This window comes from Erpetoichthys calabaricus, chromosome 5, assembly GCF_900747795.2.
Source record: "Erpetoichthys calabaricus chromosome 5, fErpCal1.3, whole genome shotgun sequence".
Classification (NCBI taxonomy): domain Eukaryota; kingdom Metazoa; phylum Chordata; class Cladistia; order Polypteriformes; family Polypteridae; genus Erpetoichthys; species Erpetoichthys calabaricus.
In genome coordinates, this window is record NC_041398.2 from 232,923,908 (window position 1) to 232,947,019 (window position 23,112).

Consider the following 23,112-nt stretch of genomic DNA (forward strand, 5'->3'; position numbering starts at 1 on the left):
CTTCCCCTAAACCAGGAGACTCAACAATCTTTGTTTTCAGATCTTTTGAGAGTTGCTTTGAGGATCCCATGTTGTCACTCTTCAGAGGAGAGTCAAAGGGAAGCACAACTTGCAATTGACCACCTTAAATACCTTTATATCTCATGATTGGACACACCTGTCTATGAAGTTCAAGGCTTAACGAGCTCATCCCACCAATTTGGTGTTGCAAGTAATCAAGCGCTCTGGAGGAGATAATGCACAGGGCATTATCTCCTCCAGATCACTGGGTGGCAGCCCTTGCGGGTTGCTGCGCCGCCACTGATTCCCACAGTGCACCTCAAATTGTATATATTGACTCAAAGTGCAGAATAAAATAAAAACTAATACAAATAATTATTTCTTTATTATTACAAATAATTATAATCATTTCTTTATTGAGCATGGCCCTTAACCTGCAATTGCTGAGTGCTTTGAGTAGTGAGAAAAGCTCTATATAAACGCAAAGAATTATTATTATTATTTTTACTAGTGGTAGCACTGCTGCCTTCCAGTTTGGAGACCTGGGTTCGCTTCCCGGGTCCTCCCTGCGTGGAGTTTGCATGTTCTCCCCGTGTCTGCATGGGTTTCCTCCCACAGTCCAAGGACATGCAGGTTTAGGTACATTGATGATCCTGAATTGTCCCTGGTGTGTGCTTGGTGTGTGTGTGTGTGCCCTGCCCGGGGTTTGTTTCCTGCCTTGTGCCCTGTGTTGACTGGGATTGGCTCCAGTAGACCCCCGTGACCCTGTAGTTAGGATATAGCGGGTTGGAGAATGACTGACTGACTAATATAAATAATCATATAAAACTAAAATACAAACTTGATCTGCAGTTTCAATCCCCGTTAGACAAAATGTACAAATATTATCATCAATCCCAAATTTAAAATCTTAGAAATTCTTTCCAGTGGAGTATGTCATAATAAACTTAAAGTGTATTTTCTTAGCTTTAGGATATATGAGAAAAGAAAGATACATTGTTTTAATACTTACCAGCTTAAGTGTAGAATAATCATTGAGGATAAATATTCTGTTTAATAAACTAGGATCTTTTTTTTAGAATACGGTACGCTCTCATAAAAATATGATGACATTTCCAATCAAGAAAAGGGCACTCATCAATAAACAGATATTGTAGTGTTCAAGTAGCCACAGTTTGCGAGTATTTTCAAGATTTCCCCAGCTAAGAGCTGACTGAATTAAACTGAGCGAGGTCGGCACGTAGTTCCCAAATGGCAACGGCGTCCATGGCAACCGCGCGTGACGTCACTCCTGCCACTCTCCCTCTCGGCAGCTTCGCGCCCGCAAGTGAGAATGCGCGTGGATGACCAGGCGCTTACAGGGAGAGGACTGACACGATGTATGTCCGACAACCCTACGGTCGTCATGTCAGCCCTCACAGAAGGCGACCGATCGCAACGGGACAGCGGATCCTGTTTACAGGTAGGCTCGCAGGCACACAACAGGAGTGCGTTACTTTTAAAACTTTGGATTCCAAGAAACAGCCGCCAGGTGTGACCCTGCCCTATGCTATTAATGGACGGTCGTGTGTTTGAACTGATATTGGTAAAAAAAAATGACGGGGACTCTGGCGGGTCTGATCTTTCTATCCAACAATATTCTAATTCGCGTATCCACTTTCGGTGAGGCAGCGTTGCGTTTAAGACAGGACCCAACACCGGACGGGCTAAAAGTCATTTGAAATGGACGCGAAAGGTGTCTGCTAAGCTCAGAGAAAAGCAACACGCAGAAGGAGAAGGGCGTGCAATGCCAAACATAGAGAGCAAAGGTCAGCGCACACTCTTAAAAACAGAAAACATTAATGGCATTTTACTGGGTTGTGTCGTTCCTTGAGGAGACATTGATTGACAAAGAAACATCACATTCTGGGAATTGTTCTTCATGGAAAGGTTCCTAATAGGAGGACAAAACAGAAATATTTAATGTACGGTAGGCTGCCTAGCAGGATAACTAAGGTCAAGAAATACGCAGCAAAAGTCGTTTCGACATCACAAACACATTGATTATTAATGGAAAATGGTAGGGACATAAATAAAAGGTTCTTATGGGAACTAAAAATGATACCGCTCTGAAGAACAGCCGTTTGTTGCGGGTTTCCAAATAATTCAAATGCAGCTACCAGACAAGCATTCCAGCACTACGTAGTATGACTCTCAGTGCGTTAAAAAAAAGATTTTAGTCAAATTTAAATCAAACAGTTAACACAAAAAATAAAGAAAAAAGTTAATACATGCAAAAAAGGGTAACGTATAGTACTAAGTATCTATCAGCACATGTACAAATGTACATAACCTACCAGTACAGACATACATAACGTACCCTTAATGCTTATCTTTCAAACAGATTAAGTTTCTTTCTAGTGCTGTCACACAGAGCTAACATTACAAACATTCCAGTTTTTTTAATGTATAGGGTGGTTGAACTGAATCTACCATTATTTATATCAAGCAAGTTCAAATCTATGCAAACTAATGTAAATGTACCATTAACATGAACTTCAAAAAAGGATTTGGGTTTTACAACCCCTTTATTTTTAAGAGGGCAGTGAGCAATGAGGCTGAAGTACTGAACAGCATCGCCAATGCATCACTAATGTCATTTTGTGCCCTCTGTGTTATTTTCCTGCTAGTATCTAAATGACCTACACGTATAAATAATTAAGTGGTTTGTATTTGCATGGTTACCTTCTGGTCTTTTTTTTTTTTGTAATATTGATTTTTTAAAATCTCATTAAACTGAGGGGAAACGCAGACTAATCAAGGACGCAGTCAACACCGCTTCTCATATACTTATAATGTATTTCATATCATATCAGTATCAACCTTGCTATGTATCATCTTGCACTTAAAGGGGAAATAAATACATCTGCTAAATACATACATACAGAAGTTGTTCAAATTAAAAACATCAACTTATTTTTTCCTTAAATACCCAGTTCTGCTTCATGATTATTACTGTAATACTAATAAAAGAGACAGAACAAGCTGCTGGAGATTTCTAACATTTTTAAATTATATTTTCATTGCCAGAAAAATGAGATGCTGCATCGTGTATAAAAATGTGAGCCCTAGAGTGTCAGACAGATGCCACCTTTGAATGTAAGCACCTATATAGAAAAGGCGCTATATAAAGAAAATGCATTATTATTATTGTTATAGGGAATGGTGCTTTTATAACTGTGGCATTATTAGGGTGGGACCTCAAGGGCTTAAAACCCCAATAATCTTCAAATTTACTTTCATGCACCACTTGTGGGCCCACCACAATTCGATGTGAAGTGCAACTCGTGCGATAATCAGAGGGGGGCAAAGCCCTTGATATCTGTTAAAACTAATGACGAGCCTGCTGTCCAATTTAAATATAAATGTTAAGATTTTATAGTCAGATTTAGAAACGCTCATCTGTTTAGATGAATATCATTGATTACCATTGCTGTGTTGAGTGGATCATTTAAGTCTAAATGGTTGGAATGAATACATACTCAACGTTCCCTCTAAGCTGCGCTAGCGTGCGCTGGCGCACCAACTGTTTAACCTTGGCGCACAACTTTTAATCCTAGCGCACGTGGTGGCCGATTTGTTAATTTTCGTAAAATCACGTGCCGGCGGACTGCGGCCTGGCGGGAATCCTGTTGCCTGCGTGACTCGGGAGTCTCGGGCTACATGATTCAATCGGCATAATAACGAAGTAAACTTTGGCCTTGGGCGAAGTTGGGCCTTGGCTGGTGTAATAGTTGAGGCAATAAGGAGATTTTATAATGAGAATAACTTGGACATAAATCGCATGGTCATGTTTACATCTGATGGTGCATCTGTGATGCTTGGAAAGCATAATGGTGTTGCTGCTATATTAAGACAATCAATTCCTCACTTGCTAGAGCAGCACTGTGTAGCTCACCGAGAAGACCTAGGAATTGATGATGCTTGGAAACAGTTACCATTAATGAGGGAAATTGAAACTCTCATAAGAACAGTATATACACTGTTCAGTAGATCAAGTGTAAAAAAAAATAAATTTCAGGAAATGGCCAGTGCTGCAGACTGTGATGCTGTTTCATTTAGACCTATAAATGAAGTTAGATGGCTCTCAAGACACTTTGCTGTACTTGCCTTGAATAGGAGTTATGACATTTTGTTAGAATATTGCAAAGAACAAGTAGAAGAGGACAATGATCCAGTTCACAAATATTGTATTGATAAATTAAGCAAACCTGAATATCGTGTGGCATTACATATCCTATGTGATGTACTTGGTGAACTGGCAGAACTGTGCAAAATTTTCCAGAGAAGTGCTTTAACCACTGTAGAGGCATATCAATTTGCCAAAGCTAAAATCAGGAAACTGAGGTCTCAGTATCTGGGGGAACACGTGCATTTCAGTGACACTGTAAAAGATTTAGTTGCTTCTTCCCCATCTCCAGTAAAAACAGATAACATTCTTAAATTTATTAAGCAAATTTGTGATCATTTGGACAGAAGATTTCCTGCTGATGAATTAAAAGACTGGTGCATATTTGATAAAGACCATTTCTGTAATCAAAGAAATCTGGATGATTTTGCTTTTGGTCATGAAAATCTTGCACAGCTGGCTAAGCGTTACTCTGTCTTGTTCAAGAAAGATGAGAAGATTTTTGCCAAGGATGTTTGTAAAGAATTTTCGGATTTCAAATGCATCGTTTCAGAGAAAATGAAAGCTGGATTAATGAATACATTTCAGGACATACTAGCATTCACCCAGCAGGAGCAGGAGCAATTCAAAGGACTAAATCTTTTGCTTGATGTTTGTGGAACTTTTCAAGCTTCCAGTGCTGATTGTGAAAGGGGGTTCAGCTTGATGAACGCCATTAAAGTTAAGACCAGGAATCGCTTGGACAGTGATCACCTGGAAAATCTTATGCGAATTAAACTGTACACAGCAGCTGGATATGATGTAAATATCAACAGTGTTTATAAGTTTTGGAAAAAAGAAAAGGGAAGAAGAGAAAGACTGTAAGACATGTACAGAAATAGACATTCATGATACATGTACAAGACTTCAAGTTTGATTTTAAGTTACCACACTGTTTCACTTGAAACTTACTGATTTGGGATTATGACTATCTATTGGTAATTTAATAAATTGGTATTAATATTTATAATGCTTAACTTTTGAATTTTCAAGTAATTTTACTTTGTAATTCTAAATAACATACTTTGTAAATGACATACTTCATCGCCACTAAAACGAAGGCCTACAGAAGCGTTGATAAAAAGCGCAATCAACCGATGTTGGTAAAATAACAAATCGAAGCCGGTAAGGAGAAAGTGGCTCACAAGTTTTGAAATTGATAAAATTTTGGCTCACAAAAAAAAAATTTGGCTCACAACACCCAAGTCCTTAGAGGGAACGTTGCATACAGTGGGTTCAAGAAGTAACCGGACCTCTTCATTTTTTACAGTTTGCTGTGTTGCAGCCTTGTGGTAAAATCATTTAAATTCATTTTTTCCCACTCAATACCCCAGAATGACAGAATGACAAAATGAAAATAGGATTTTAGAAATTTTTGCAAACGTATTAAAAGTAAAAAACTGAAACATCACATTGGCACAAGTTATTCAGACCTTTTGCTATGACATCTACTGGAGTATGTGAATTTCCCCTTGGGATTAATAAAGTATCTATCTATCCATTTTCCAACCCGCTGAATCCGAACACAGGGTCACGGGGGTCTGCTGGAGCCAATCCCAGCCAACACAGGGCACAAGGCAGGAACCAATCCTGGGCAGGGTGCCAACCCACCGCAGGACACACACAAACACACCCACACACCAAGCACACACTAGGGCCAATTTAGAATCGCCAATCCACCTAACCTGCATGTCTTTGGACCGTGGGAGGAAACCGAAGCGCCCGGAGGAAACCCACGCAGACACGGGGAGAACATGCAAACTCCACGCAGGGAGAACCCAGGAAGCGAACCCAGGTCTCCTAAATGCGAGGCAGCAGCGCTACCACTGCGCCACCGTGCCGCCCTATCTATTTGAAATTTTCCCCTGGTTCATGCCATTCTGTTGATCATCGTTGAGGTGTCTCTACACTTTGTTTGGAGACCACTTGTGGTTAGTTCAGGTGGTTGGACCTGATTAGGAAAAGGACACATCTGTCTATAGAAGGCCCCCATAGCTGACAGTGTGTCTCAAAGATAAAAAACACCAGCCATGAGGTCAAAAGAATTACCTGCTGAGCTTAGAGACAGGATTAGGACAAGGCAGAGGTTTGGGGAAGGCTGCTAAAAACAAACTTCTGTACCTTTGAAGGGTCCCAAGAGCTCAGTGGCCTCCATAATTCTTAAATGGAAAATGTTTAGAACAACCATGACTCAGTCAAACTGAGCAATCATTGAAGAAAGGTCATTGTAAGAGAGGTGACCAAGTACCCAATGATCAGTCTGTTTGAGCTCCAGAGAACCTGTGTGGAAATGGGAAAAACTTTCAAAATGATAATCACCCATAAAACACTCTACTGATCTGGGCTTTGTGACAGGGTGGCCAGAATGAAGCTTTTCTTCAATAAAAGACACACGAAAGCCAGGTTGACAGGATCAAAGATGCACCTAAAGTACTCTCATACTGAAAGAAACAGTGATGTGATGAAACCAGACATTGCTCATCACCTGTGCTTTCCAGCGGTGAAGCATTGAGGTGGCAGCATCACCCTCTGGAGTTATATTTCAGTGGCAGGGTCTGGGAAACTAGTCCATGCTGAAAGAAAGGTGAACAGAGTAACATATACAGACATCCTTAACGAAAACCTGCTCCACAGTGCTCTGGACCTCAGAATGGGCCAAAGGTTCACTTTCCCACAGGACAACGACCCTAAGCACAAAGCAAAGACAACACAGGAGTGGTTTAGAGACAACCCTGGAAATGTCTTTGGGTTGCCCAGTCAGAGCTGAGACTTGAACTCAGTCTCTGGAGAGACCTGAAATTAGCTGTCCACCGACGGTCTCCATCAACCTGACAGAGTCTGAGAGGATCTGCAGGGAAGAATGATGGAAAATCCCCAAATCCCAGATGTGCGAGGCCTGTCAAGTCAAACTCAAGACGACCTCGGGCTGTAATTGCTGCCAAAGGGGATTCAATGAAGTACTGAGTAGAGGGTCTGAATACTTGCTTCAAAGTGATATTTCAGTTTATTTTTTAATAAATTTGCTAATTTTTTTAATATATTTTTTTCTTTGTCAATCAGGGTTATTGAGTGTTACATGTTGAGAGAAAAATAATTTTATTTATTTTACCATAAGGTTGCAACCCAAAAAAAATATGAAAAAACTAGGGGGCTTTGGGGTGGCACGGTGGTGCAGTGGGTAGCGCTGCTGCCTGGCAGTTAGGAGACCTGGGTTTACTTCCCGGGTCCTCCCTGTGTGGAGTTTGCATGTTCTCCCCGTGTCTGCGTGGGTTTCCTCCCACAGTCCAAAGACATGCAGGTTAGGTGGCGATTCTAAATTGTCCCTAGTGTGTGTTTGGTGTGTGTGTGCGCGCCCTGCCCGGGGTTTGTTTCCTGCCTTGCACCCTGTGTTGGCTGGGATTGGCTCTAGCAGACCCCCGTGACCCTGTAGTTAGGATATAGCGGGTTGGAAAATAGATGAATGGATAGGGGGCTTTGCTACGCACTAGCCTCTTTGCAGTTCTGTCGCTCGCGTATGGGGATGCGGTTGTACAATTTAAACAGATTTTTATTTATGGGAATTATTTACTCATGGGAATTGTTACATATGCATAATAGAACTATTTTACATTACAGCAAGTAATTAACCACATTAAAAAAAGAGTAAAACGTAATAATTTGAAAGTAAATTATGTTTCATGTTGCGTTAGAGTTATCTGTTGCGTAATACAATTTCATTCTGTTTGGCTTTGAAATTAACACGCAAATACTTTTTAAACTAAAACTTCAGTAAAAACTATTTTTTGAATTAAATTTTTGTCAATATCGCATTGAATTTTTATTCTGTGTTTGGACTTTCATTGTGACAATGCAACGTATAACTGCCCGTGAGGGAATATCATTTCTTTCCTTCTATTAAATAAAATGACTTTTTCGAATGTTTGGCTCTGAGATTTGTTAATTGTCTTTGAAAAAGCTATTCTAACGGGAAACTGTTAACGTTTTAATATGAATGGCATATCAAGATCTCCTTTGTTGTGTAATGTTATCCGTGGAAGATGTACTACATTACCTTTCTTGGTTATATCCTTCTTTCTGCAGTAACAAGGGGGCTTCACCCCCTGCTCGCTTCGCTCGCCTACCCCCGGCGTTTTGAACCCGTGCCCGCTGGGCAGCTGTAGTTTCATACGCGCGTTGTAGGAGCTTGCGTTGTTTTGAACCCGTGCTTGCCCCGCTTCTGCGGTTTGAGATGCGCGTTGTACGCGTATATCCGTCAGTCGAGCTCGTTCGGTTTGAACCCGTGCCTGCTTTGCCTCCGCAGTTTCAGACGGTGGGTCGCGTTCGCCGTTTGGTACGATCCCAAGCAGCACATTATTCCTAACTTCACTCCGCAGTAGTGCCACGCACAATATGGCGGTGACGCCTGCGCCTTCCGCATTATGTCGGGTTTTACCATGCTGTGTAGGCGCCTTCTGACGCACGATGTAGGCGCCTGCACCTTCCGGGTCTGCCTCCGCTGTGTGGTGTGGACGTTTAACTGTCGTTTTTTCTGCTTTTACATTCTGTATCTCGCTGTGCATGTGTTTCGTGCCTAGGTTTTTTTGAAGCTGTTGCATTCCAGTTTTCATCATCTGTAACCTGCTCTCCATGTGTTTGGCCCCGTTCTTTAACCTCTTTATGACGTTTTACTTTGTTTCCTACTCTGTCTTTTATTTCTGTCCTCGCTTTATTCTGTTTGCTGCATGTCAGACGGTTCGTAGTCTCTCCCGTTTCGCTCTGGGGTGGGGGGGGGGGCTTTGTGTGGCGCCTGCGCACTATGTCTCCTGCGTCCACGGGCAGGTCCCTGCGTCCATATCCGGTTTACCATTCTCGGTTAGTAATATGGATTTGTGTGGTGGAAGACATTCTTTGTGATATTGTAAGTTGATGTTTTCGTCTTCTGCACCACCAACTGTTCCAGCATAGTCTATCGATACATATTTAACCAATTTGCCGTGTAACCGATCGTCATTTTTGGCGTTAATGTGTTTGACTTCATCATTTCTCGGTGCTAGGATTGCCCGTGTACTTATTTTTTCTGTTGATAACACTTCGTGATGAAATTCATCAATAAGATTTGGACATAATACGTCTTCTTTGATCGTGAGCTTAAAGTGAAGAAAACGTAAAAATTTAAAAGAGGAACTGTGTCTATCAAAAGCATTCACACGAATGAGAGGTGAGAGTACCATGTGCTTAGTTGAAAATGGTTGAGAGGAGGGCGTGACATGAAAAAAATCTCATGGTCAAAGTCTCGTCTCATCCCAGGATTTTTTTTATATAATAGAGAGATGTGCGCTTGCAAAGCACCCTGAGGGTGGCCTTCACTATTACAAAGTTGTTATATAAAAAATAAAGGTGTAGATAGAAAGGTATACTTTTCGAAATTTCCTCATTTGGTACATATGAAAGATGTTGTGCAACATTTCCTGTCAGCTGTTTGTTTCAGTGCCCAGCATTAGATAAGTCCATTGCTGAAGCTGTCTGCATCATTGGCGACACTGACAAGTGCACCGTGCAAGTGGCCACAACTCAGAGAAAGACGACCATCATTTCTCAGTGTTAGGGTTGCCCGTGTACTCATTTTTTCCTGTTGATAACACTTTGTGATGAAACTCTTCAATAAGATTTGGACATAATACGTCTTCTTTGATCGTGAGCTTAAAGTGAGTAAAAGGTAAAAATTTCTAAGAGGAACTGTGTCTGTCAAAAACATTCACACGAATGAGAGGTGAGAGTACCGTGCACGTGGTTGAAAATGGTTGAGAGGAGGGCATGACTTGTAAAAATCTCATGGCCAAAGTCTCATCTCACAGGACTTGAAAAAATCTTCCAAAACGTCTCGTCGCAGGATTGTTTTATATAATAGAGAGATGTGAAGGTGTTGAATACTTCACGAATCTACTGCATGTTTGAGGTAAGGAAGCCAGACATCTTGAGGTAACTTTGTTCCACTTTACTACTCATCGTGCTGGAGACGGGTGACATGTTGCATGTCGATTAACATTCAAGTAATAATTTCACTCACCTCTGTCCAAATGACCGTGCTGAACCTGTGAAACAAGAGTCATGCTTTGTAAGTTCAGCATGAGAGTGGGGTTAATGATTGTAGTTTGTCTATTCAAATATAATCTAGTATCCGAGTAACAAGCTGGAAAATGTACTTAAGCATAGTGTTGTTACATTCTGGAACTTAGTCAACTGTTCTGAAAGATCGAGCATTTAAAATTTCACTTTATTAAAGAGAAAGATTTCACCATTTTGTTTAATAAATATTCCTTTTACAAAGAGAGGTATTCAAAACATAACAGAAATAATAAGAATGTATTAATGGAGAGGGTCCTCCCTGCGTGGAGTTTGCATGTTCTCCCCGTGTCTGCGTGGGTTTCCTCCGGGTGCTCCGGTTTCCTCCCACAGTCCAAAGACATGCAGGTTAGGTGGATTGGCGATTCTAAATTGGCCCTACTGTGTGCTTGGTGTGTGGGTGTGTTTGTGTGTGTCCTGCGGTGGGTTGCCACCCTGCCCAGGATTATTTCCTGCCTTGTGCCTTGTGTTGGCTGGGATTGGCTCCAGCAGACCGTGACCCTGTGTTCGGATTCAGCGGGTTGGAAAATGGATGGATGGATGGATGGATATTAATGGAGAGGGGCAGCACGGTGGCACAGTGGTAGCGCTGCTGCCTCACATTTAGGAGACATGGGTTCGCTTCCCGGGTCCTCCCTGCGTTTAGTTTGCATGTTCTCCCCGTATCTGCGTTGGTTTCCTCCGGGTGCTCCGGTTTCCTCCCACAGTTCAAAGACATGCAAGTTAGGTGCATTGGCGATCCTAAATTGTCCCTAGTGTGTGCTTGGTGTGTGTGTGCGCCCTGTGGTGGGCTGGCACCCTGCCCAGGGTTTGTTTTCTGCCTTGTGCCCTGTGTTGGCTGGGATTGGCTCCAGCAGACCCCCGTGACCCTGTAGTTAGGGTTGGATGATGGATGGATGGATTAATGGAGAGGCACAATTTCAGTTAGTTTTATGGTTCCTAAGATCATTTAACTGATCTGATACAACTTTAAGCAGCAGGAGAAATGAGCAGAATTGTGGTAGTTGCTCCAAGAAAGTAATCCGTTACAAATCTTGTATTTCTTTGCTCAGATTGTAATGGGCCTACATTACTCATTACTTTCCGGATAAAGTAATCATCAATCCATTATCTAACCCGCTATATCCTAACTACAGGGTCACGGGGGTCTGCTGGAACCAATCCCAGTCAACACAGGGCGCAAGGCAGGAAACAAACCCCGGGCAGGGCACACACACACACAAACAAACATACACACACCCCAAGCACATGCTAGGGTCAATTTAGAATCACCAATGCACCTAACCTGCATGTCTTTAGACTGTGGAAGGAAACCCACGCAGACACTGGGAGAACATGCAAACTCCACGCAGAGAGGACCCGGGAAGTGAACCCAGGTCTCCTGTGAGGCAGCAGTGCTACCCACTGCACCACCGTGCCGCCCTTAAAGTAATCATATTAATAACTATTTTACTTTTACATGCAACTCTCTATACCCATGCAAATACATGTGTTTTGTAGATATGTGAAAAGCATCTGACCATATGGATAACAGGGCGCTCTTGTGTGCCATTCATTCCCTATATGAGGGCAGTGAGAGCTGTGTCTGAACATTTGCTGTTAAATCGAATCTGCTCACTGTGGATGTTGGGCTCCATCAAAGCCATGTCTTGTCACCACTTTTTTTGTGGTTTTCATGGACATGATATCAAGATACAGCCAAAGATGTGACAGTCTCAAGTTAGGGAGCCTAGGGGTAGCACTGTAGCTTTATGCAGATGATGTTGTCCTCTTTCCCTCACCTGACTCTGACCTTTGGCATGCATTTGAGTGATTCGTTGCCGACTGTGAAGTGGCTGGGATGAGGATCAGCACCACCAAGTGTGGATTGCTCTCTCCAGGTGACAGGGGGATAACTGGCTTTAGTGGAGTAGTTGAGATATCTCAGGATCTTATTAATGAGTAATGGAGAAAGGGGACATGAAATTGACAAGCATATTGGAGAAGTGGCAGTTTTTCTGTGGGCACTGTATTGGTCAGTGGGAGTGAAGCAGGAGTTCAGTGTAAAGACACAGCTCTTAGTTTATTGGTCAATCTACATCCCTGTTCTCACTAAGGGTCATGAGTTGCGGATAATGATTGAAAGAATGAGATTGCAATACGAGCTGCAGAAATGAGGTTTCTTTTCACAGTCTGGATAGGCTAACCCTCCATGATAGGACAAAAAGCTCAACGATTTGGGAGAGCCTCAAGAGTACAGTCGCTGCTCTTCAAGATGAGTCAGCAGAGGTGGTTTGGGCATGTCATACAAGGATGGCTCCCAGGTGGTTTCCATTAGGGCTGCTCTGGGCACATCCCAGTGGGTGGAGACCCTGTAACAAACCTAGGACACCCTGGAGGGATTACAATCTCTTGCCTGATTTGGGAATTCCCCAGGAAGAACTGCAGTCTATAGCTGGAGACAGGGAATTCTGAGATGACCTGCTTGGCCTGCTGCTACTGTGACCTGCACCAGGAAAAGCAATGTGGAAGAAAATTCAGCCTTAAGACCCAGGAATCAGGCAGGAGGAAGTAGGGGTGGGCGGTATGACCAAAATTCTATATCACGGTATTTTTCTAAATTATCCCGGTTTCACGGTATTCAACGGTATTTTTTTCCCCATGCATGAGTGGATGTTAACCACATTTTCCACTGCAATTACTGGCTAAGAATAACCTATTCCACTGTCAAGAGTATTGTACATTGTACAAAAAAAACATTTTAATGTGCACACAAGTATTAATACAGTTTTGCATTGCCCCATAAAGTGATAGTTTTCAAGGGGGTGGCACTAATGGAGACGGTATCACATTGCATGACAGATGCAGTCAAAATATAGAACCTTTTTATTGAACAAATTTTGCAAAAACAAACTATAATTTTGACAACATATTTTCAACCATACAAAGAGGCATTTAGACTTAGTAAAATATCCAGAAGTGCTTGTCAAAAATTGTATTGCACCGAATATGTCTTAGAAAAGGAATAAATAGTAAATATTTTTTGTAAACCAACTACACTTTCTGTTAATGTTAACAATCTCTGTCCACTGACATGTTAAAGTGACTTTTTAAACAACTTTATCATCATTAAACTGCATAATATTTAAACTAATAAATAATAACAATAAAATAAATAATAGTATTATTACTGATAGTTGCACTATTACTTCAAGACTTCAAGCCCAGGTGCATTACACAGTATTCACCAAATTAAAATAAAATACAACAAGTGCAACTTGGTGATGACATCTTTACCAGCTGAACCATCATTTAGGCAAACTGCATTAATATGGACCTTGCTTCAAGCTAAGCTATACTGGGAAGAAAAAAACAAACTATATGTCGAGAACAAAGTCAACATTTCCACTTTATTCTCGCCGTTTATGTTGAGATTAAAGTCGACATTTCCACTTTATTCTCATAGTTTACTTCATAATTAAAGTAGAATGTCTTTAGCTAAACTTCTTCCTAAAATCAATGTTTAATCAATTACTTAATTTACCCCGTCATAAATTAGATAGATAGATAGATAGATAGATACTTTATTAATCCCAGGGGGAAATTCACATACTCCAGTAGCAAAAAATATTAAATTAAAGAGTAATAAAAAATGCAGGTAAAAAACAGACAATAACTTGAATAATGTTTAACGTTTACCCCCTCTGGTGGAATTGAAGTGTCGCATAGTTTGGGGGAGGAATGATCTTCTCAGTCTGTCAGTGGAGCAGGACAGTGACAGCAGTCTGTCGCTGAAACTGCTCCTCTGTCTGGAGATGACACTGTTTAATGGATGTAGTGGATTCTCCATAATTAATATGAGCCTGCTGAGTGCCCGTTGCTCTGCTACGGATGTCAAACCGTCCAGCTCTATGCCAACAATAGAGCCTGCCTTCCTCACCAGTTTGTCCAGGCGTGAGGCATCCTTCTTCTTAATGCTGCCTCCCCAGCACACCACTGCGTAGAAGAGGGCACTCGCCACAACCATCTGATAGAACATCTGCAGCATCTTACTGCAGATGTTGAAGGATGCCAGTCTTCTAAGGAAGTACAGGCGGCTCTGTCCTTTCTTACACAGAGCATCAGTATTGGCAGTCCAGTCCAATTTATCGTCCAGCTGCACTCCTAGGTATTTATAGGTCTGCACCCTCTGCACACAGTCACCTCTGATGATCACGGGGTCCATGAGGGGCCTGGGTCTCCTAAAATCCACCACCAGTTCCTTGGTTTTGCTAGTGTTCAGTTGTAGGTGGTTTAAGTCGCACCATTTAACAAAGTCCTTGATGAGGTTTCTATACTGGAAGTCCGATGTATATAGGCTGAACAGGATCGGAGAAAGTACAGTCCCCTGCGGCGCTCCTGTGTTGCTGACCACAATGTCAAATCTGCAATTCCCGAGACGCACATACTGAGGTCTGTTTGTAAGATAGTCCACGATCCATGCCACCAGGTATGAATCTAATCCCATCTCTGTCAGCTTGTCCCTAAGGAGCAGAGGTTGGATGGTGTTGAAGGCGCTAGAGAAGTCTAGAAACATAATTCTTACAGCACCACTGCCTCTGTCCAAGTGAGAGAGGGATTGATGTAGCATATAGATGATAATAAAATATATATAGATATACATATAGATGATAAATTAATGCAGCACATTAAATGCTTTGTGTTACGTTCCCCGACCCAGTGGTTAATCACTACGCTTCTTAAACTGACTTCCTCCGCACTAACAGAAGACAGCGATCACCATACAGAATCCATTCACTTCATGATATTCCTGCTTTCTGAAAATTTAGAATGCTAAGATAAATACTTGATATCATTTTCATGATGAAATGCATTAAAGCAGGTATTTTTGTCCATTTTCACCGCAAGGCATACCTATGCTACCGCCCACTATTGGGTGGTGTAGCAGTGAAAAAGAGCCCTAGTGCAACAAATCTGTGTTTAGCGGTGTAGCAGTGAAAAAGGTCCCCACTTGAACAGTTTCCCACTGCGCCACGTTCCAAACGTCGTTTAGGCAATTTAAACCGGTGTTGCGGTATAAGAAAAATCCATATCATAAAAAAAATAAAAAAACGGTTTTCAGTATGAACCGGTATACCGCCCAACACTAGGAGGAAGCTTGTTCATGCGTCTTTAATTTCTCTTCATGAAGAGGGAACAGTCCGTGACAGTAGTCTGTTAAGGAATGGTCGCAAAGCAAAGTACGAGTCGTATATTTATAGACAATTGAGTTTAAATGACAGTGATCCATTAATGCTTACACAACATCTAACATTTACTCTGATTGGTTCATTAGCTTATACACCTAAATAAAGTTTCATTTCGCTACACTCTTGTCCTTCTCAATATTTCTGAAGTTTAGCTCTTATCCTAATATGCTTGCTTAATCAGTCCACCATTTCAGCAGTGTCTTCATGCTACTTTTAATATAAATGCTATATTTAAAGGATATCAAAACACTTCTATATTACTCTTAAATAACTATATCACCCCTTGATCACCTTTAGTTTCTTTCACAGCAGTTAAGAAAATGAAATGTGATGATAAAATACAAGAATGACACCCAATTATCCTGGCAGTGGTTTAATATGAACATAACCAATAATAGTGAACATAAATCCAACAGGACGGCACGGTGGCGCAGTGGGTAGCATTGCTGCCTCGCAGTTGGGAGACCTGGGGACCTGGGTTCGCTTCCCAGGTCCTCCCTGCGTGGAGTTTGCATGTTCTCCCCGTGTCTGTGTGGGTTTCCTCCGGGCACTCCGGTTTCCTCCTACAGTCCAAAGACATGCAGGTTAGGTGGATTGGCGATTCTAAATTGGCCCTAGTGTATGCTTGGTGTGTGGGTGTGTTTGTGTGTGTCCTGCGGTGGGTTGGCACCCTGCCCGGGATTGGTTCCTGCCTTGTGCCCTGTGTTGGCTGGGATTGGCTCCAGCAGACCCCCGCAACCCTGTGTTTGGATTCAGTGGGCTGGAAAATGGATGGATGGAAAAATCCAACAGCTGAATGTTGGAGTTTTGAGGATCACTTTGAAGAATATAAGATCAGTATGGTGCATCTCGAAAACCGAATATGCATCCATGCAACTTCACATCCCAGTTAATGTAGTTTGGAGTCAAAAGGGGTTGGAACCAATTCTAGGACCATTAAGTGCAAGGTAGGAATAGGAATCCAACCTAGGATGGTCTTACTGGTGGCACACACCTACACACACACACACATACAGTGCATCCAGAAAGTATTCACAGCGCATCACTTTTTCCACATTTTGTTATGTTACAGCCTTATTCCCAAATGGATTAAATTCATTTTTTTCCCTCAGAATTCTACACACAACACCCCATAATGACAACATGAAAAAAAGTTTGAGGTTTTTGCAAATTTATTAAAAATAAAAAAACTGAGAAATCCCACGTACATAAGTATTCACAGCCTTTGCTCAATACTTTGTCGATGCACCTTTGGCAGCAATTACAGCCTCAAGTCTTGTTGAATATGATGCCACAAGCTTGGCACAGCTATCCTTGGCCAGTTTCGCCCATTCCTCTTTGCAGCACCTCTCAAGCTCCATCCGGTTGGATGGGAAGCGTCGATGCACAGCCATTTTAAGATCTCTCCAGAGATGTTCAATCGGATTCAAGTCTGGGCTCTGGCTGGGCCACTCAAGGACATTCACAGAGTTGGCCTGAAGCCACTCCTTTGATATCCTGGCTGTGTGCTTAGAGTCGTTATCCTGCTGAAAGATGAACCGTCGCCCCAGTCTGAGGTCAAGAGCGCTCTGGAGCAGGTTTTCATCCAGGATGTCTCTGTACATTGCTGCAGTCATCTTTCCCTTTATCCTGACTAGTCTCCCAGTCCCTGCCGCTGAAAAACATCCCCACAGCATGATGCTGCCACCACCATGCTTCACTGTAGGGATGGTATTGGCCTGGTGATGAGCGGTGCCTGGTTTCCTCCAAACATGACGCCTGGCATTCACACCAAAGAGTTCAATCTTTGTCTCATCAGACCAGGGAATTTTCTTTCTCATGGTCTGAGAGTCCTTCAGGTGCCTTTTGGCAAACTCCAGGTGGGCTGCCATGTGCCTTTTATTAAGTAGTGGCTTCCGTCTGGCCACTCTACCATACAGGCCTGATTGGTGGATTGCTGCAGAGATGGTTGTCCTTCTGGAAGGTTCTCCTCTCTCCACAGAGGACCTCTGGAGCTCTGACAGAGTGACCATAGGGTTCTTGGTCACCTCCCTGACTAAAGGCCCTTCTCCCCCGATCGCTCAGTTTAGATGGCCGGCCAGCTCTAGGAAGAGTCCTGGTGGTTTCGAACTTCTTCCACTTACAGATGATGGATGCCACTGTGCTCATTGGGACCTACAAAGCAGCAGAAATTTTTCTGTAACCTTCCCCAGATTTGTGCCTTGAGACAATCCTGTCTCGGAGGTCTACAGACAATTCCTTTGACTTCATGCTTGGTTTGTGCTCTGACATGAACTGTCAACTGTGGGACCTTATATAGACAGGTGTGTGCCTTTCCAAATCATGTCCAGTCAACTGAATTTACCACAGGTGGACTCCAATTAAGCTGCAGAAACATCTCAAGGATGATCAGGGGAAACAGGATGCACCTGAGCTCAATTTTGAGCTTCATGGCAAAGGCTGTGAATACTTACAAAACAAATTGAGAAAGCACATGTACATTTTTAATAAATTTGCAAAAACCTCAAGTAAACTTTTTTCACGTTGTCATTATGGGGTGCTGTGTGTAGAATTCTGAGGAACAAAATGAATTTAATCCATTTTGGAATAAGGCTGTAACGTAACATAAAATGTGGAAAAAGTGATGCGCTGTGAATACTTTCCGGATGCACTGTTTGTGGGGTCAGTAGGCAGATATGGACTCCAAAGAGATGGTATTGAGTTTTAAAGGAAAGGACTGAGAGATGAAACATAGTCAGAGTCACGCCAAGATTGTTAGCCAGAATTCTACTCTTACTAGGGGGCTCTGCCCCCTGCTCGCTTCGCTCGCCAACCCCTGGCGTTGGGACATGACAAAGAGTGAGATGTATGAATTAGATATAGAATAGTGTGCAGCTTTGGATGATGCGCATAGAAATAACAAATAGAGTGTTTGGCATATATTAATGTTTTATTGGAATCTTTCTTTGTATATAACATTAGTAGTAAAGATGGTGTCTTGTCCTTGAATGAGTCTTCCTTGGCATGGATCATTTATAATTTTAACTCTAACGTCAGATGAACGTCGAACACGTGAGAAGGCAACATTGCGTTGGAATGTAGGTGTGTTGTTTTTATCAGGACGTAAATGTAGAACAATATTTCTGTGAAATGGAGGCTCACCATCTTTACTTTGAAAGACAATTGCCACTTCATTAAAGACGGGCAGATTGTATCGTCTTGGATCTTGTTCTTTGTCCTTTATCAAGACCAAAGCAATTGTAGTTGCCGCTATACCTTCTGCATTTGCTTTTGTATTTGCCTCCTTTTCAACTTCATGTAGCATTTTTATAGACTTAGCTAATGGGTGATTGTTTATGACATGAGTGACGTTTCTCATTATAAGCTCTGTGCATTGTTTGTTTTCAGGAAGGTTCATGCGTTGATAGATTGCCTCATCTGGATCTAGGATGTAGATTTGTGCATATTTGCGTTGTTGATTTGTTTCAGGGTGCACTGTTCCAATGCGATGCAATATTTGTCCACATATGCGAAAGCAGTATGGGCCATTGCCTTTTGGTGGCCTGATATGTACTCCGGTAGATGCAAAAGCAAATGAACTATTGTAGGATCTAATGCAGTTCATAAAGTTTTTACTTTCAGGCACATCGTTAGTTAGAAGCTTCTTTAGATATTCAGGATATGAATGTAAAGGAGGCAGTCTAATCTGACCTTTTTGACAACAACGTGTAAATTCATTATTTGTATTGCCAGTTGTTTCTTCTGGGAAGTTAAGTGAATGACAATGATTGCAAATGACATTCATTAATCCCAATGAATTTTCCTCAATAGTGGATTCCTTATTGAAGGCGTTTTCAGCCATTTGGCGTAAGCGTTTAACAGGTGTGTGGCGTTGATGTCCGCGACGGGCATGTTTTGCTTTTTGCGTTTGATTGCCTTTTTGTTGCATGTCCATTATTTGTGACGTGCAATTTTTTTCTTTTTTTTTATTCGCCTCCGCTTTGCGCAAAGTCCGTTTCAGTCTACGCCGTGCATTGTTTGTATCGAGCCTTGTCCGTTTTTGTATGTCGGACATTTGAGCTTGGTGCTTTTCGCGTCTTGCTTTTTTTTTTTCTGTCAGTTCATTTGCGTGTTGTTCACGTCTCCGTTCATTTATTCTGTCTCTTCGCTCCCTTTTTTGTATGTCTGATACGCGAGCTCTTTCGGTTTGAAATCGTGCTTCTTTCGATGCAGCACTTTGACACGCGCGCTGAATGCGTCTACGTGCATTGTGTCGGTCCATTTGGGCACGTTCCCGTTATCCTTTCCGAATCGTTTTGTACCCGTGACCGTGTATTCATGACTTGTTTCTTTCTCAGCATGCGAAATATGGATAAGTAATAAGGAGGATCGCACTCACTGTTAATATGTATCCTTTTCTGCAGTTGAACGGTTAATAGTGCTTTATTGAAAGGACATTCACCTATGCTGACACCTATGCTGTCCAGTGTGAAGGTGTCGACGTTCACTTTAGAATATGTGGCTTTGGGTGTCACTTCTTATGGATGTGTGGGGGGGGATTGTTGTTGCGCGAGCGTCTTCTTTCTTTTTGTGTTCCTGTGTCTTGTTTGAATCCCCCTCTTTGTGTGTGTCCCGTCCCTTGCTTGTAGGGTCTGTGGGGTAGTTTTGTGTTCTTTTTTTTTGTCTTCCATGGGCTTGTTGAATCCCCCTCTTGGTGTGTGTCCCGTCCCGTCCCGTGCCTGTAGGGTGGGGGGGGGGGGTGTGTGGTCGTGCCTTGCTGTTGTGCGCTCGTATGTTCTTTTTTTTTGGTGTGTCTAGTTTCGTGTGCAATGTGTTTCGTGCTTTCCCCGCGTTTGACTACTTTTTTATGTGCCTTTTCCTTTTTTCGGTGCTTGTTGCGCCCCATTTCTGTGACTCCTTTTTGTATGTGCTCACTCCTTGTTTCTGTGGTCTTGTCCGCCTCTCGCGGCCCCTCATCCGCCTTTGTCGCCCTCTTTTGTCCGCCTTTCTCCGACTCTCGCGGACTCTTTTTGCGCCTGCGCCTCTCGCGGACCCTCATCCGCCTCTCTCGCCCTCTTTTGTCCGCCTTTCTCAGCTCCTCAGCCGACTCTCGCAGACTCTTTTTGCTCCTGCGCAGTACGTCTTTTTGCAGCTACGGCCCATGGCTGGATGTGCCTGCGTCCATCATCCGGTTTAGCATTCTCGGTTAGTAATATGGATCTTTCATCAACCCAACACACTAACTGTTACTCTGTGAAACCACCAAGAAAGGTTTTTGGAGTAACTTGTGGAAAATGTGTAATCAAGAACAAAAATATAAGTCTAAACCAGAAAATCAGCCACACTGTTATGGAAATGAAAATAAGGAGACTAAATCGAGGTCAAAGAGTTCAGGCACCAAAAAAGACTTGAAAGCAAAAAGGGCTTTAAATCTACAAACTCGGATAGGGATGTGACCCCAAGGATGACTTTTAAAGCTTGTGTCACTGTTAGCCAAAGGGATTGACCTCAGAGGGCACAATGTGGGTGGTGACCTAACAATCGGGGGGGGGGGGTTGGGGGTTTTGGGCGGGGGTGGGTGGTGGCGGTAGCAGCGATCATGAATAACTCAGGTGGCACAAATACAAACAAAAACACTAAATCAAAAAACTAATGTTGAAATGAAAGTTTAGGACTAACCCCGATTTTGAACACAAGTACTTCACGAACATCAAGTCTCACAGAAGGTAGACAGTACTACCCCTTCATCTTCCTTTTCAACCACAGTTCGGTGGCTTGACCATGTTGGACGAGTGAAATAGATTCCATTTCTAGCCATGAAGCTCTGACTCTTCTGGGATGGTGCTATAAAAACAGGAGGCCACCAGAAGTTCAAAGAGAAACTGCAGTTTCCCTCAAAAGCATACTGTATTTTGTTTAAAGGGCACCGTGCTGCTTATTGCACCAGCATGTGCACATTTTTTCTTTTCCATTTATTCAGCCTGCGTATCCCTTTTCTTATTTTCCTGACTGTTTTATTTTCTCCACAAGGTTTCTAAAAAGATGCAAAAAATTAAACAAATGATTCAATCATTATACTGACCAAGAACTGGGGGTCTTAAATGTCAGAAGAAGAATTTTTGCACTAGGAAACACACCAAAGATTAATTTGCCATTACAGAGAGTTAATGCTCATCTCAAATGATGCGGACATGCACATGCTCACCTTTATACGATTGCACTGAAGATGCTACACGTCACACAACCCTAGAATATTCTATGTTATATCACTATGGGAACTACCAACACCAATGTTTGACAATGGTGACACCCATAATAAAAATAAATTGGCGTCACAGTGTAAAGAAAAAATATTTCAACTCTTTCATGAAGATTTACAGGACTATAGTGAGACCAACTATGTTATATGGGTTGGAGACGGTGGCACTGACCAGAAAGCAGGAGACAGAGCTGGAGGTGGCAGAGTTAAAGATGCTAAGATTTGCATTGGGTGTGACGAGGATGGACAGGATTAGAAATGAGGACATTAGAGGGTCAGCTCAGGTTGGACGGTTGGGAGACAAAGTCAGAGAGGCGAGATTGCGTTGGTTTGGACATGTGCAGAGGACAGATGTTGGGTATATTGGGAGAACGATGCCAAGGATAGAGCTGCCAGGGAAGAAGAAAAGAGGAAGGTCTAAGAGAAGGTTTATGGATGTGGTGAGAGAGGACATGCAGGTGATGGGTGTAACAGAACAAGATGATGAGGACAGAAAGATATGGAAGAAGATGATCCGCTGTGGTGATCCCTAATGGGAGCAGCTGAAAGAAGAAGAAAAGAAGATGAAGCTTTCTCAAAAAAAAAAAAGCTACAATTTAATTCAGAATGGACGTAAATTGTCCAAAACACTTCAAGAAATCCCCCCAAAATTTAATGAAAAATACCAATTATATCAGGTACTGTCTTGAACTGGTTGGATAATGGATGGATGTTTGTTGCTGTGAAATATTTATTCAGTATACAATTGACCAGCTTGTTAGTTGCTTTATGAAGGTGCTCTGTTTATAAAGTATAGACTAAATGAAAAATGTGGTTTCCATGTTTTCTCAGGGCCGGATGGCATCGGTGATTACAAGGTGAAGAGGTGCGACTTTCCACACAGTGTCGGGGTGGGCTCTAAACTGCCAGAGGCTACCAGCGAGCTGAGTTACCTGTGCCGTGCGGCACCTGGGACGCCAACACCGATGCCGAAGCAATGCTACGTGGGAGGAGTTGGATGGGGAGTGGAGGACTTCTACATGTTAAACATGAGGACTCTTAACAGCAATATGCAGCTAAAGGTGGTATTGCAAAATATGTCTTATCAGTTACTAAAAAAAATCTGAATAAGGTGGTGTCCATCCATGTTTTAACTTTCCTTCTTAAGCAACCACAGACTACCTCCATGTGACATCAGCAGCCATGCAAAGTGAAAAAGTTTACAGTCTTTTATATATTATTTCAGAATGTACTTTATGGTCGAAGAGAAAAACAGGGAGAAAGCGCTAGGGTATGTTTGGAGGGTGAAAGGAAAGGAAAAGACCATGGATCCTAAATGAACAAAATCATTTACCAGA

At 42.3% G+C, this 23,112-nt stretch overlaps 1 protein-coding gene across 1 annotated transcript in view; it reads left to right on the top strand.

Moving 5' to 3' along the window:
• Nucleotides 1-1,284: 1,284 nt before the first annotated feature.
• LOC114652313 (uncharacterized protein C4orf45) overlaps nucleotides 1,285-23,112 on the top strand; it is a 40,174-nt gene continuing 18,346 nt past the window's right edge. The window contains exons 1-2 of the mRNA XM_028802650.2: nucleotides 1,285-1,462; nucleotides 22,607-22,836. Coding sequence (XP_028658483.1) covers nucleotides 1,378-1,462; nucleotides 22,607-22,836 — 315 coding nt within the window. The 5' untranslated portion in view covers nucleotides 1,285-1,377. The remainder of the gene's footprint in view (nucleotides 1,463-22,606; nucleotides 22,837-23,112) is intronic.